General features: G+C 28.7%; 1 protein-coding gene across 1 annotated transcript; it reads right to left on the reverse strand.

Moving 5' to 3' along the window:
- Positions 1 to 7,894: 7,894 nt before the first annotated feature.
- LOC117171507 (flexible cuticle protein 12-like) lies at positions 7,895 to 10,755 on the reverse strand. The gene is made up of 2 exons (XM_033358880.1): positions 10,653 to 10,755; positions 7,895 to 8,247 (listed from the first exon to the last, which is right to left on the reverse strand). Exons 1-2 carry the CDS (start codon positions 10,659 to 10,661, stop codon positions 7,936 to 7,938), a joined length of 321 nt encoding a protein of 106 aa, XP_033214771.1. The 5' UTR covers positions 10,662 to 10,755; the 3' UTR covers positions 7,895 to 7,935.
- Positions 10,756 to 14,853: the final 4,098 nt, after the last annotated feature.

A 14,853-nucleotide genomic window follows, 5' to 3' on the forward strand; every position in this document is an offset into this window, starting at 1 on the left:
GTTTTATTAGAAACTATTAAAAACTTCTCATTTCGTTAAATTTTCATTGTGAATATATATCCTAGAAATTAAACTTTGAGACTTCATTTTCAAGAGCTCAGGGGCCTCCCCACTCTAGCAAAATAATTCTGTATCTCTTTTTTGCATCCGGAGCCTCAATTGTTGCATGAAAAAATGTAACTTTTGGATTTTCCATTATTTTGTATGCTGTCAAAATTTGAATTTTTGAATCCGTATGTGTAAATTTCAAATCAAAGAAAACATTGGAAATGAGCAAATTTAGTTTATGAAAAAACGACAAAAGTTGCAATAAAATGTTTAATAACCTTTTTTTTTAATGCGCATTTTTTAAAACGGGACAATGAGATTTCATCTGTTTTAATACGAATGCAAGTTACGAATTATAATGATATACATTTATGGGAATGATACAAAATTTCAAGGATAAACTCGAGTGCGAAGCACGAGATACGTGATGAGAATGTGTTCGTTAAAGCCGAAAGAGCTTTAACAAAAGAGAATTCACAATCACCAAATTACTGTTGTCGATGCTTTCACCTTTACTTTTAAAAAGTCTATGCACAAAGATCGAGCGCGAGATAAATATGTTATCGAGCGCGAAGCGCGAGAACCAACAGTCGCGCGACCTAGGCGCGCTCAAACTTGCAAACCTCGACTTTCATTAACTTTGAATTATTAATGTTTGACTAAAAATAAAAAAAGCACGATAATTTAGATTCAGGGAATTTCAGAAGGTCCGGAAAATCCAGGGAATTGACAAATGGTCAGGTTAAGTCAGGAAAAGTCAGGGAAAACCTGAAAGAGTCAAGGAATTTTCGATAAACTGGAGTTGACGTTAATGAAATACTGTATGACTGCTTTCACCAAAAAAAAATTAAGATAAATTTAGAAACAAACCTTTGTTGTATTAATATCATTGATCTTATAGGGATGAAGTTATTTTTATATTTGTGAGAAAAATGTATAATCTTCAGGGAAACTGAAAAATTGGTCTGGCTAAAGTAATGAATTTCGAAATTGGAATTTTGTAGCAACCGTGAATTAGAAAAAATGACATTCTGAAAATTTAAAATTAGCACTAAGTTTTGCTTGGCGAGCACAACAGTCAAAGGCACCGTTCACTCTGGCGTATATTTTCAAAATAAAATAAGCCTTTTGGATTTATTTCCTATTCAAAGGAAATATTATTATAAGTGAAGATACATTGTCAAAGCATTAAATAAAAATTTTAATTGTTGAAAGGAAGTTACAAAATTAATATATAAAACCGCGACTTTTTAACTACATTATTTTCAATAATAATTTTAGTTATTAAAATAAAAGTTTTTCAATGGATTAAAAATGAAAAACTGTCCAGATTTTTGAAATCAATGTATAATTTATTGATTTCTTATAATTGATAAATATAGAAATTCTCTTCACATACAATATTGAAGCCTCATGGTATGGAAATTTTTTTTTGTCCCGACAATTTATCTAATATTTGATGCAACTTTTTTTCTTCTTTTACGCACAAGAAGAGTGAGGTCGAAAAAACAGAGATACTGCGTATTTATAACCATTTTTATTATTTTATTACTACTCAATGTTTAGAGAAATTGGTTTACACATGCAATATAATTATTTCATACATTTCAAACATTTGTATAATTTTACAAGTGTTGGTAGACGATTTACATTCGGACGACGAATTCCACACCCAGTCTGTCATAATCTCTGCAGAGAGCTTCTTTAGCGTTGCAGATGACTTTATCATACTTACGTAGCAGTGTCGTCATTTAAAACATTTGTTGAATCAAGTTCTAGGCAAAGAATATATTTTCTTCATATGATGTCATATGAAGGTAATCTGAAGAGGCTTTTTAAAATTCAAAACATTGTTTGACAGATAACAACCTAGTTGAATGTTCGTTAACTCAAATTAATATTAAGACGAATAAAAATAAGAAATGTAATGAAAAACAAATAAATTCCTTTTGAAACGTTTCGGTCACTCGTTGGTCGCTCATCATTAAAAAAAACATTTATTTAGTTATATATATAAAGAAAATAATGATTATATACAAATTAAGTTTTTTTTACAATAAAATTAAGGGCCTCCTTTAAAAGACAACGTTTCTTTGATTAACAAAATTTAAAATTTTTATCTAATCATTTTTTTATCTTTAAATAATATACTCTACACTATTTGTATCTTTAACAGGCTAAATAAATGTTTTTCCTTTGACTTATGAGGGTCCAAACAGTGATCGAAACGTTTTAAAAGAATATTATCGTACCTCTTTTTATTTTTTGACCTTCATTTCCATGACTTACTTCGCTACTTAATACAGAAAAAGGTAAAGACTAAACGTACAACATATTAATATAGTAATATACATGGTAGGAGTGAAAAAAAATGGTTTCTATTTTAATAATAAATTTCTTGATAAAACAATACAGAAAATACACTTAAGTTCTGTTTTCATAATATTATTCTTTTAATGATCTCATACACTATTATTTACAGATGATTTGAAGTTCAAATCACACACAGAAAAAAAAGAGTTGATTCGAAACCAAGAGTGGGCATGTTTCATGGTGTAACATAAAAAAACCAGCTCCGTTAAAAACTACGAAAACGAACTACTTATACGAAAAAATAAATGCATTTTTTAAAATAATGCTTATAGTTTTTCGCAAGCTCCATTAAATTTAACTCGTATTTCCCATAAGAAAAAAAAAACTTTTTGTGAAGTTAATTCAAAATTGTCAATATTAGGTGAATCAAGTTAAAACTCAAAAGATTTTCTGCAAAATTAGCAATAAAATACGAATCAAAACTTACCTTTCAAATAATATCCCCTTAAGTCTGTTTTACAGTTTCCCAAAAAGCCTTCAGTCATAAATTGTATTTTGCGAGTTTTTGGCGCTAATTTTAATTATTGCGGTTTTTAAAATACAAATTGTTTTCAATACATAAAATACTAATTTATACCGATGATTAGATGTTTATTGTAAATAGTATAAAAAAATCATGATAGTTTTTAACAATTTTACCTTGGAATAGATTTAGAAAGTCGTGGTTCTTTTCTGATTTTATCAAGATATATATTTCTCACTTTTTGATCAGAGTGAGACAACAATGATTAGAAGCTAACTACCATACTTTTTAAAATAATAACGTATCCTTTTTTTAATATGGTCTTTGAATAATTTTGAAAAGTTATATTTTCTCAAATATTCAACATTTGGTCGAGTTTTCACTTAGAGCGACGTAATAATTAATGATATTTAACAAAGCTAATTATTTAAACAAATTATTATGGCCTATAAATATTTGCTTCTATAGCAATACTAGACAGTTGCGGTCTTTTTGACGTTTTCAGCTTTTTGTCGACATTGTTCTTAAAGTTAGGTAATAATTAATGCAATTCAGCAAACATAATTGTTCAAACAAATTATTATTGTTTATACCTATCTTCTCCTATATTATTGCTAGAAAGTTGCGTTTATTTACTGAAATTTTTGTTCAGTTCTCAGTTATTGAGGCAGTAATTGATGCGAGTCAACAAAAAGTATTATTTGAATAATTTATTAATGGTTTTGAATACCTTCTCTTAGATAATTGCTGAAAAGTTGCGGTTTTTTCTGAAATTTTTTAATTTGCTCAAGTTTTTGATTTATAAACAAATATCGAATAAATATTAAAGAGAAACATTTTTCAATCAATCTCTTTCTTTTTTTTTAAATATATTTTTCGGAAATAAAATAGATATTTTTAAAATTGATTGCATCACTAAGTGAAAAGTGGACATAATGTTTAAAATTTCAGAAAAAATGCAACTATCTAGCATTAGTATAAGAGAAGACAGTTATAAACCATAATAATTTGTTTATACAAACAATTTTTTAATAGCATTAATTGTTATCTCACATTAATTGAAAAGTGAATAAAAAGTGGAAAATTATAGAAAAAACTACAAATTTGTACAATTATCATAAGAGAATAATGTGAATAATAATATATTGTATGAACAATTATTTATGTTAACCTTCCGATGGCACACCGGAGTCAAAAAGAGCCCAGACATGAAAGTTCGTGAAAATATATTTAAAATTGGTACTTAAAGGGCCCTGTAATCTTAGCCAGGTACTCCCTCAAACCCCCCAAAAAATATCATTTTTTGCTATTTTTTAATATCTACCATCTTTTTTCATATTTAAAAAAAATTTTGAACCAAATAATGCACACAATTACTTAAAGTTAGTAGCCAAGCCTGTGTGAAAATTTCATAAAAATTCTGGTTCGCTCTAACTGAAAAGTTGAGAAGTTGAAAAATGTGTAAAAAGCCCGCGACTTTCTAACTCTATCTTTAACTCTATCTTTCAGAATCGTAAAGAATTGACCAAATTTAAAAATCTCTCCATATATTTTTTTAAATTGAAAGCTTTGCAAAATTATGTTGTAAAATTAGTTTAAATCACTTTGTAGAAATTGAAAAAAATCTTAATTTATACTTTCAAAATCTAACATCATTATTTAAATTTTCTGAGAAAGAAAGTACCAACAATTTGGATACATAACAGTTACACAATTGTTTACATTAAAGACCCTTTTTCCTCGAATGAACATTGAGTAAGAACATTCCCATTTCTGACAATATAGTCAAAAAATTTTATTCTATTTCCTGAATTTCCGTGTATTTCCTCTCATTTGCTGTTCAACATTTTTGAAATTATTCGTTTTCTATCATAATAAACTTTTGTTGTTAGTAAAAAGTTTTACATTTGCAGACACATTGAGAATAATAAAATGAAGTTGTTTGCATTTTTTTAAATCCCTATATTAAAAAAATCTTACAAACTTAAATCCTGTCTTAAATAATCAGATTTGAACATTCTCGTCATTAAATTCGGAATTTGAGGTTTCGAGTCCTCCTTTTTAAACTCTTGACTCTTAGAAAAAGAATCCACCCTATTTTTTTGTATATTCATCCCCCCTTCGGATTTTCCGCTTAAAAGCCGCTTAACAATTGTTTCCTTCTCTTCCAAACTCATTCTATTTGTAAATTGCGACTCTTGGTTCATAGTTCTAGATTCTTCAAATTTTTCTTTTTGGCTCCCTCTCAAATCTTCAAAAACATCAGGTTCGTCGAAATTCTGAAACCCAATATCTCGAATATGTAATCTTTCTAATAATTCTGAAACTTCTTCAGTCGTGGTATGAATTTCTTTTGAATATTGATCTGCATCTTTCAATTTATCAAAATTGAGAGCATATTTATCTAGATAATTTTCTATGTCTGATCGATGCGATTTTCTTTTTTTTAAACCCTCAAAATCTTCTTTACATAGAATTTTTCTCATCTTTGTAGACTCTACTAAATTCTCTTGAATTCGATAAGTTTGTTCATCTGTGTTAACACTTTTGGCCAGATTTAAACTTTCTTTTTCAAATTTACAATCATCCAGTCTTTGATTTAATTTTTCAAAAGTTTCGTAAAGTTTTTTTAATCGAGCGTTAGATGTTTCTGATTTATCACAAAGAATTTTATTGGAAGTTCTTTGCCTTAATTTTTGCCAATTCGACTGCCGACTGAATTCCTCTGGTGAAGATGAATTTGGAAACCTTTCTTCTAAAAGAGATAGTTAATTTATTAAAAAAAATGAAAGATGAACAATATTTGCCAATTTGTACTTTGCGCCATAATTAAGAAAACTATACTTAAAGATAACATAACCTCAGATTTTCATGATGTTCTCGCGCGAAATTAAAAATTTTAAATGTCAAGTATCGTAAATACCATTGTGTCTGCTTTTGAAAATCGATCGGAAATTCCCATTAGATCTCCTATCATTTCGATTTGGAAGAGATGGTAATAAAGTTCCTTTAGTAGAAGAATCATAATTAAATTCTTCACTTTTGAAATTATTTCCACTTAAAGAAACTGGAACTAGATGAGGCAGAGATGCCAGTGATCTCTTTTTGTCAGCAACTTTAACACCTAATTTTAATTGTGAAAAATACAAACATATTATTATATTAATTCAGACTAGTATCTTAATTTAAAGTGAAAATTGTAAAATCTACTACTTTCAAAATCGATTTAAAATCCTAGTCACGCTTAAATAAAACCTCAAACTGGCGAGAAATTAAACATTCGAAGCTCCTCGAAAATATACAATAGATTTGCAGGCAATCATAATTAGTTTACCAATGGCTGCCTGGCTTGAAAATAATTTCGGATTTTTCTCTCCATCATCCAACGAATTTAGAGGATTTGCAAAATCATAGACGAAATTCTTTGTGGCTACAATTCGTTTCACTCGTTGAATTCCATCATTTGTTTCTGACTTCGCATGGTTCTTCGTTTGATAATTTGATACGAAAGTTTATTTTTTTTTAAATTGTATGTGAAATTATTATGTTACAAAATATTGAATAGTTTTCTGGAGAATTTTCAGAATTTGTACGCAGTTTTTAAAACAATTAGTATTAAATTTGGCTATACTCATAAGGAGATGTCGCGCGATGTGCGTCGCTGATACGACTGGGGCTCCACAGGGCGAACGTACATAAAAATCCATTAGATGCGTATTTTTCCTTTCGACCCAATGGGCTTCAGTTTCTGAGATATCAAGGTTTATCTCAAAAAATAAGGCCCATTGAATAGAAAGTGAAAAACGCACACCTAATGGATTTTGACGTGCATAGTTTTATCCTGTAAAGCTCCAGTCGAATCGGCGACGCACATCTCGCGACTTCACTTTGTTAGAACAGAAATTCGATATTCACCTTTCGGGCGCGAATGCCAGATTTTTCGCCACAGGCTAATTTTTTTTCGGTATCCACTTCAGTAGTAATGAAGTTTGCTTTAATCTCAAAATTCGATTGTGGCAGAACAGCTGCCAGTAGTTTTTTTTCGTCAAGTTTTCTGGATTGTATTCTATTTGGATTACATATACAATTAAGCAAGTATCAACTTATAATTTTGCAAAAAAGGTGGATAGTCAATCTCGAAGTAACTCGAGTGGGATATTTTAATTTTAATATTGTAAATTCTAATAATTTTTTCTTATTAATTTTACCTGTCATATGACTTAGTGTGTAAATAAGCTTCAGTAACTTCCTCGGGTTTTAAAAAGTGACGGAAATTAAAAACTAATTGATTTCCTTTCTTTGTGAAAATGTGTTTTGATTCGAGACGGACTGGTTTATTCTCAAATGAGCACACTGAGTTGATTGATTTTTTTTCAACACTGAATAAAGGATTTCAAATATTAGTCGGAATATGCTAGTTAATTTAATTCATATTCAAAATAGATTTAATAAATTTGTAATTTACTTTCCGAATTCAGGAATCGGGATCCTCTCTTTTTTTTCGTTTTCCTTAGAACTGGAAACGAAAACCGACAAGGCTTCGATTCTTTTGTCAAAATTTCGTTTTTTTGGTCTCTTCAAACTTTGAGATTCAGTAGAATAAAATGGGAAATTATAATGCAGTTGATTGCAGTTTGAAAAATCGTTACTTGATATTCTTGCCAGTACCGGAAAATCAATGTTTCAATTTTTTAATTAACCCTTCGCACACCCTGATTTGCGACATAAACTTCTTTATCTATCTGAAGTTAACGTACGTTAATATTACATTCATTCTATTATTTTTGGAAATTCAAAATAGCAACAAAAAAAATGTTCGAAATTTAAAAAACTTCAGTTCATAAGATAAAATATAAGATAAGAGATAAGAGAATTTCACTTTTAATTCCCTAAAATCATATTCAAATATAACCTCAATTCTAACAAAATTTTGGTACGAAATTTTTATCTTACAATCTACGCAGTGCTAGAAGGAAATAATAAAAGACATATATTTAGGAAAATAGGAAAAAAATTTATTTAGAATCGGACTTATTGCACTAAGGGAAAATTTAAACTGGGATATCAGATCCAATAGGATGGAATCCATTTTCGTCGGCGGTGTATTCAACGGTGTGAAGCTGGCCATTTGCATCAACCCAGGAGAAACTTCCTCTAACGACAAGAGCTTCGTTTTCAGTTCCAACGTTCCTCAATTCAGCAGCTTCTTCCTTCTTCTGTCCATCCGAAAGTTCGTAATAGTATTGGTAGCCATCCACTCCAATGTTGTTGTGTTGAAGTTCCCTTACAACGACAACTTCCGGTTGCCTGTCTCCCTGGGGAGCAGCAATAGCCAGAGCCAGGATGGCGGCGAACACAATTACCTGTAATTCAAAAATATTTATTGTATAAAATTATTTTTGATTTGAAACAGAAGAAAAATTTTAAGTTCGCACCAAATTCGCAAAGCCACATTTGAAAATAATTTATTAGGTGTTGCAGGTTGAGTGGGAGAAATCCAAGATGTCTGCATGCTGAGGGCCAAGCAATAGTCGGACCTCGATTTTATGAAAATCGATATCTTGAACTCCCCCCTCATCTGGTGCCCCCACAAGTAACCCTGATTGTTTTTGACGCTTGCGCTGATGGTGCGCATAGATTAAAAACCTCCGCCGTTATATATTAGTGCATACATTTTTACTGTGCAACTCAACTTACACTCCGAACGACGCCTATAACCTAAACCACCACAAGGGTATTTGGATATTATTTTTTACTGTTAATAATTTGTTAGATTTAATAATAAGGAGGATCATTTTTCGCAACGATTTTATTATTAAAATGGGCAGATTAAAAAAAAATAGTCATTTAAATTTTCTATAAACTATTGAATATTCACGACAAAACACAAGTTTTTTATACAACAAAGTAAAATTTTCAATAAAATAATTACATTTTCAACTAAAAATATCAAATTTCTACTATAAGGGACGAATTCTCAACCAAATTCATACATTTTGAACCAAGGAGATTTTTTATTAAGGAAGAAAAATTTGTTACAAAATACATCAATTTCTAACAACTAGTTGAATTTATTAACTAAAAAATTCCGCTTTTAATCCAAGATGAGATAATTAAATTTCCAATTGAAAAAATTCATTTTAAATAATAAAAAACACAATCTCATACGAAACGGTTAACTTATATACCACATAGTTGAATTTTCTACCTAATTGTTAAATTTCCAAAACGAAAAGCCGAAATTTGCTATAAAAAACTAATGAATTTTCAAGCAGCAAAAATGAAATGTCGACAAAAAAGGTCATTTTCAACGAAATATTAAAGTTTGCAGTTAAAAAGATTAATTTGGCCCCAAGAAAGGAAAACTTCATTAAAGTAGTTGAATTTTCAACGAATGAGTGAAATTTTCTACTAAAATAAGGAATCCAAAATAAAAATGCAATTTCGAGAAGTTTGTTCAATTTTCAAAAAAAAAAAAAAAGTAATTGAATTGTTAACTTAAAATCATACAGTTTTACCAAAAATATAATAGTTGATACTTTAAAAAACCCAGATTTTTAATTTTCGATATTACACAACATAATTAAATCAAAAAAGACATATTTTCAGCAAAATAATTGAGTTTTTGACAAAAACGGCTTATGTACAACCAAGCAGTTGCATGTTTTGCCACGAAATTCATTTTTCTACCAAAAAGACGAATTTTCAATCAAGTAGCTGAATTTTTATTCTAAAACAAGATTACTTTTCAATAAAAAATTGAATGAACAAACGTTAATTGAAAAACAATAATATTTAATTCAGAAAAGTGAATCTTTTTACATGCAGTTTAATTTTCAACAACACAACATAAGTTTTCAACAAAATATGTAAGTTTTTAATAAAGAAGATCATTTTGAAAGCAACATTCGAGTTCTCAACTAAAATTATGAATCTTCAATCAAACATTTAATGTTCAAATAGTTAGTTTAAATTTCAAGCAAGGAGTTAAATTTTCACCTATAAAAGACTACGAAATTTACGCATGGTCCCAAATATGTACGTGCTTTTCAGGTTTTTTTTAGGAATGCAAATAATATAATGGAAAAATATAAATAAAATGGAATTCATCGTCGCATTACATTTAATTTGAAATTTGTTTAAATTATTTGGAAGCCCCTCGCCCTAACGTCAAATGGAGACCTAAAAATAGATTTAAATCAAACAAAAAATATTATAAAGCACATACATATTAGAATTCCAGTTTTAATTCTATCTTGATTACAATTTTCACATAATTTGTCATTTTGTTTTCTAAAGGGGAGAGAGTAATCGAGTTAATAGCCTTATTTTACACAAAACAATAATGAATTCTTTTAAATATAACAAAAAAAATAACAAAAAAAAGTTGATGATTAATTATTTACTTTAATTTATTACTTTATACACATTATTAGTTTTTATTAATTATTATCTACTTTGGCTTCTCTTGTCCAGTGTGCCCCTCTCCTCACATATATTTAATTTTAATATTTTTGGCACACAATTTTTTAATTAGATTTAAAAATTATTGTCTTTACTAAATATTGTCCGTTCCAGCTCAAAATAAATGTCACTACAAAATATTTCACTAAAGCAAATCACAGCTTTATTTAAATTAATTAATTATTTTAATATGTCTCCCGAAGATGGCACTTTTTGTCACACAGTATAACACTTTTGAGAGTCTTGTTGTCCAGAAAAAAAATGTGGAGGCACTATTGGTGATCGAAAATTCCAAAATACATACCATCTTCATTTTGGGTTTTCGGGTTTGTGTTGTGGTCTTCAGAGTGAAGGAGATGTGACTGATGTGAAGAGATGGGATCGAGCGCTATTTTATAGTGGTCCTCCTACTGCCAAAATTTCACTGTCCAGTATCTTCTTTTTAGTATTTCTCATTTCTCACCTCTCACCTTTGGGAATTACGTCCGTATAACTGAGTTCCAGTTCTCATTTACGATGCGACCTTCTATGTTTGAAGATTCCCAGATTCTTATTAAATATAAAAAATGTTTTAATTATTTACATATGTAATTGTTAAATTTGTTCAATATATTCAAATTTACATACCTTTTGGGGATGCTATAGTAGAGTAGAGAACAGTATTTAATGTCTAGAATAATAAAATTATATTAAAAATATAAATAAAATAAAGGTTTCTAAATATTATTTTATTTATAATGTTCAACGGAGAATTATTTTGAACTTCAATAGTAAATTTATTTGAGAATTTTGATACAAGCAGTTTTCTTTCGAGTCGACGTTAAGTTCTATCATCATTAATAGAACTCTAGTTTTGTCTCCCTTTTTAAGCAAATAACTTTTACTGTCTTTAATATTCATTGCTTAAATATTATTTTTTTATTTTCTATCAGTGATTGATTTTTTAATCTACCCAAAGTCTTCAAAACAAGAAAGTGAGTTTCTAATCGATTTATTAAAACAGTCTTGCAAAACTTTCACTAAGTTCTGAATTTTCTTGTATCTGAATTTCTCCTTGTTTTGCAATAGACCAAAAATTTCGCAAGATTATTTTCTTATTTTTAGTAATGCCAAAAAGTTATATGAAAAAATTATTTTCATTTTTACTAACGGAAGAATGAATAGCACAATCACATGCTAATCGAGTTCTCGGAAAATTCTATATATATTTCCGCAGCAATTTTACTCTATTGAAGGCTGTGAATTAAATTCACAGATTGCAAAAAATGTATTACATTCTCATTAGAGAAGGTATTAGATTTGTGTAAAATTTGACCCACCCAGTTTTTCTCAAATGTCCACGTTTTGAGACACCCTGAATCCGAAAAACAGGTTTTTATGAATGTGTCTTTTTGTATGTATGCATGTATGTATGTATGTATGCATGTATGCATGTATGCATGTATGTATGTATGTATGTATGAATGTATGTAGGTCTGTCTGCTGTTTCCTCGATTACTTTTGAAACAAATAATCTATTAGATTGGCTTTTAGTACACTCTTTTACTGTTCGAAATTAAATGTCAAGTTCGTTAGCGAGCCATTCTTGATGAAAATTCAAAAAGTTAACGCATTTAAAATTTTTTTAAGACCACTTTTTTCAAGATTTAAAAATATCTTAATGGGTATTCATAATATTAAAAAAGACGAACAATATATGTTGATGACTTTTTTCACAAAACCAAAAAATACCAGAAATGTAGCATTTACAAAATTAAAAAAAAAACACAAAAATGAACATTTTATGCCAAATAACGCACGATATGAAAAAAAGTCTAGAGAAGAAAAATGTTGCTTTTTTGAATGCCCTGTAAGATTATCAGAACAACTAGATGAGTTTCGGTAAAAAAATTAATTGACAAAGTCTGGATCGCTGAGGTTATGGCTAAAATTTAGAAGTTAAAAAACAGGCTGCTGTGTAGACCACATGTGTAACGTTTCAATCGTAAAAATAAAATTGGAAATGAGCAGATTCAGTTTTAAAAAAACGGCCAAAGTTGCAATAAAATTTTTAATAACAAAAGTTTTTTATTTTAAGAATATGCATTTTTTAACGAGAAAATAACACTGCCAAAGGATGAATGAAATTACTGTTGTAAATGTTTTGACCTTTCGTTTTAAAAAGTCTGTGCACAAATGTGGGGAATATACAAAGACCGAACGCGTAGCGCAATGGAAATACATTATCGAGCGCGAAGCGCGAAAACCATCAGTTGTGCGCTTAAATTTGTGAGTAGCGCACGACGAGAGTGTGCCCTTGAAGCAGAGAAATTTTTTATTTTATGTTTGGTGGAAGATCTATTTTTATAAGGATAAATTCTTTTCTACGTAAATGCAATTTGAATTAGTTTTTATGCATAATGTTTATTGAAACATGTAAAATATAAATGTCAAGGTATTATCAGGTAAAGTCTTTTAGTAGTAATAAAATAACAGCTTAGACTAGACATGAATATAAGTGAGAATAATTCCTCGTTATCGTATTTAAATGTTAATTAGATATTCGTATTGCAAGAGAAATATCTTCTGGCTTAATCAGTGAAATATTCTGAGAGTAATGTTAAATCGAAGTAACTATATTTTCTCAGTTATGTTTCTTTAATGAACTCTTCCTTTAAAAAAAAAAGAGAATTAATTGTGGCACTAATAAACTGATTGAAAACAATTAATTAATTTCTAAATTAATGTACAATATTTTTGCACTTATTTATTTTATTTGTTAGGGGAATGAAACTATATTTTCGCTATAATGATATAAAAAGTTGGAGATTGGACTTATTATAAGAATTTACTTATTTCGACCGGAAAACTGAATGTTAACAAGATTTCAGAATTGTTCAAAACAGTGCATAATAAATGGAGAGATAATTTATTTTAATTATGAATAGAAATGTTAGAACTGATAAAATTCGAAATTATTTTTCAATTTTTTGAATTCAAGAGGTATTGCAAAATTAAAAGTAGGACAAAATTGTAAAAAACAAAATTTAAAGGCTTTCTTTTATGATCATAGTTTCCTGGAATTCGACCTTGTAAGAAGATAATATGGCTGAAGAGGCAAGGACATTGAGATTATAAAATGACCTAATAGCAGCATCTCTGGAATAAATTTGTTCAATCCACATAAATCAAAATTGCTAAGGAGTTTTCTTTTTCAATTGTTTAAAAAAATTTATCTAGTTATATTTAAAATAATTCATTATTAAAAACAAAAATTTTAACTTCAATTATTTTTATTCATCAATTGAAATTATTTTAATGTAAATCATCATGTGAATGAATTATTCATATAAATATGTTCTTCATTTCAGTTTGGTCATATTCCAAATATGAAAATAATAATTTTTAATGTAATATTTTATAATTTTATTAATAAACTATTTCCAGCTTTTAAATATACAGTTCCCATCGGAGTAATGTTTGTGTGAGAAGAATCTAGGCCCCATAATTTCAAAATGATGTAACGCGATATAATAATATATCGTTTTCGGACGAATTAAATTCTTACGAAACGAGCCCATCTTCACTTTCATTGCCACAAAGTATAGGGAACATTGATTATCGGAATCCAGATATTAGGGAAGCTGCAATAATTTCCTGAGATGTTACGAGAAATGTGGAATTTGTTTTCTTAAACCACGTTTTATTATTTTAATTTATCCATCGTTATTCTTATTAAATTTTGGTGTTGCAAACTAAATTTTGAAACGCAAAATGAAGAAAATTATAAGATAATTACAATCTTTATGATAATAAATGAAGAATTCTTTATGGTATTATGTAAATTCCATAATATCAACAATGGAATTCTATGGCTAAATTCTTAAGAATTCCACGTGGAAAACCTTCCACAGATTTGCGATATAATGATTTTCACATGCGATGGATGGAAATTGCATGGAGTTCTACATCGAGTTCTACGTGAAATTTTCATATAGAATAATTCTATATGGAATTCTATATGAAAATCTGGAAAATTTTCCATGGATTTTCTCGTAAATTCTACAGTTCTACTATATGGAGAAGGCCATATAGAATTGTTTTTTGGAATTTGATGGGGAACTCTATATTCATTTCTAATAAGGACCCAATTGCATTTCAGATCCGGAAAGAAAGGTCTAGGTCATGATGTCAGAATGTTTTTCTATTTCGATATATCATTCTAGAGTGGGCATAAAAAGGCAAATATTTCACAATTATACCAAAAAAATTTTTTTAGGGTTTTTGGCATTTTTAATGTATTATATTTCGAACAAGCGTAGGTATTCCAGGTTTTTTCTTTTATTATCGATGGAAATATTCGTTATATATCTCATGAGCTTTGTTTTAAAAAAACAGCTGCTTCACATTTAATTTTTTAAACTATTCTGCCGTCCTGATGAAGAAACACTCATCTGCATTTTTATCAAAAATGAGTTTTTTATATGGTTGGATTCGTAATGAAAAGACGAATTTAACTATGCTAA

This window comes from Belonocnema kinseyi, chromosome 1 (genome assembly GCF_010883055.1).
Source record: "Belonocnema kinseyi isolate 2016_QV_RU_SX_M_011 chromosome 1, B_treatae_v1, whole genome shotgun sequence".
Taxonomy (NCBI): domain Eukaryota; kingdom Metazoa; phylum Arthropoda; class Insecta; order Hymenoptera; family Cynipidae; genus Belonocnema; species Belonocnema kinseyi.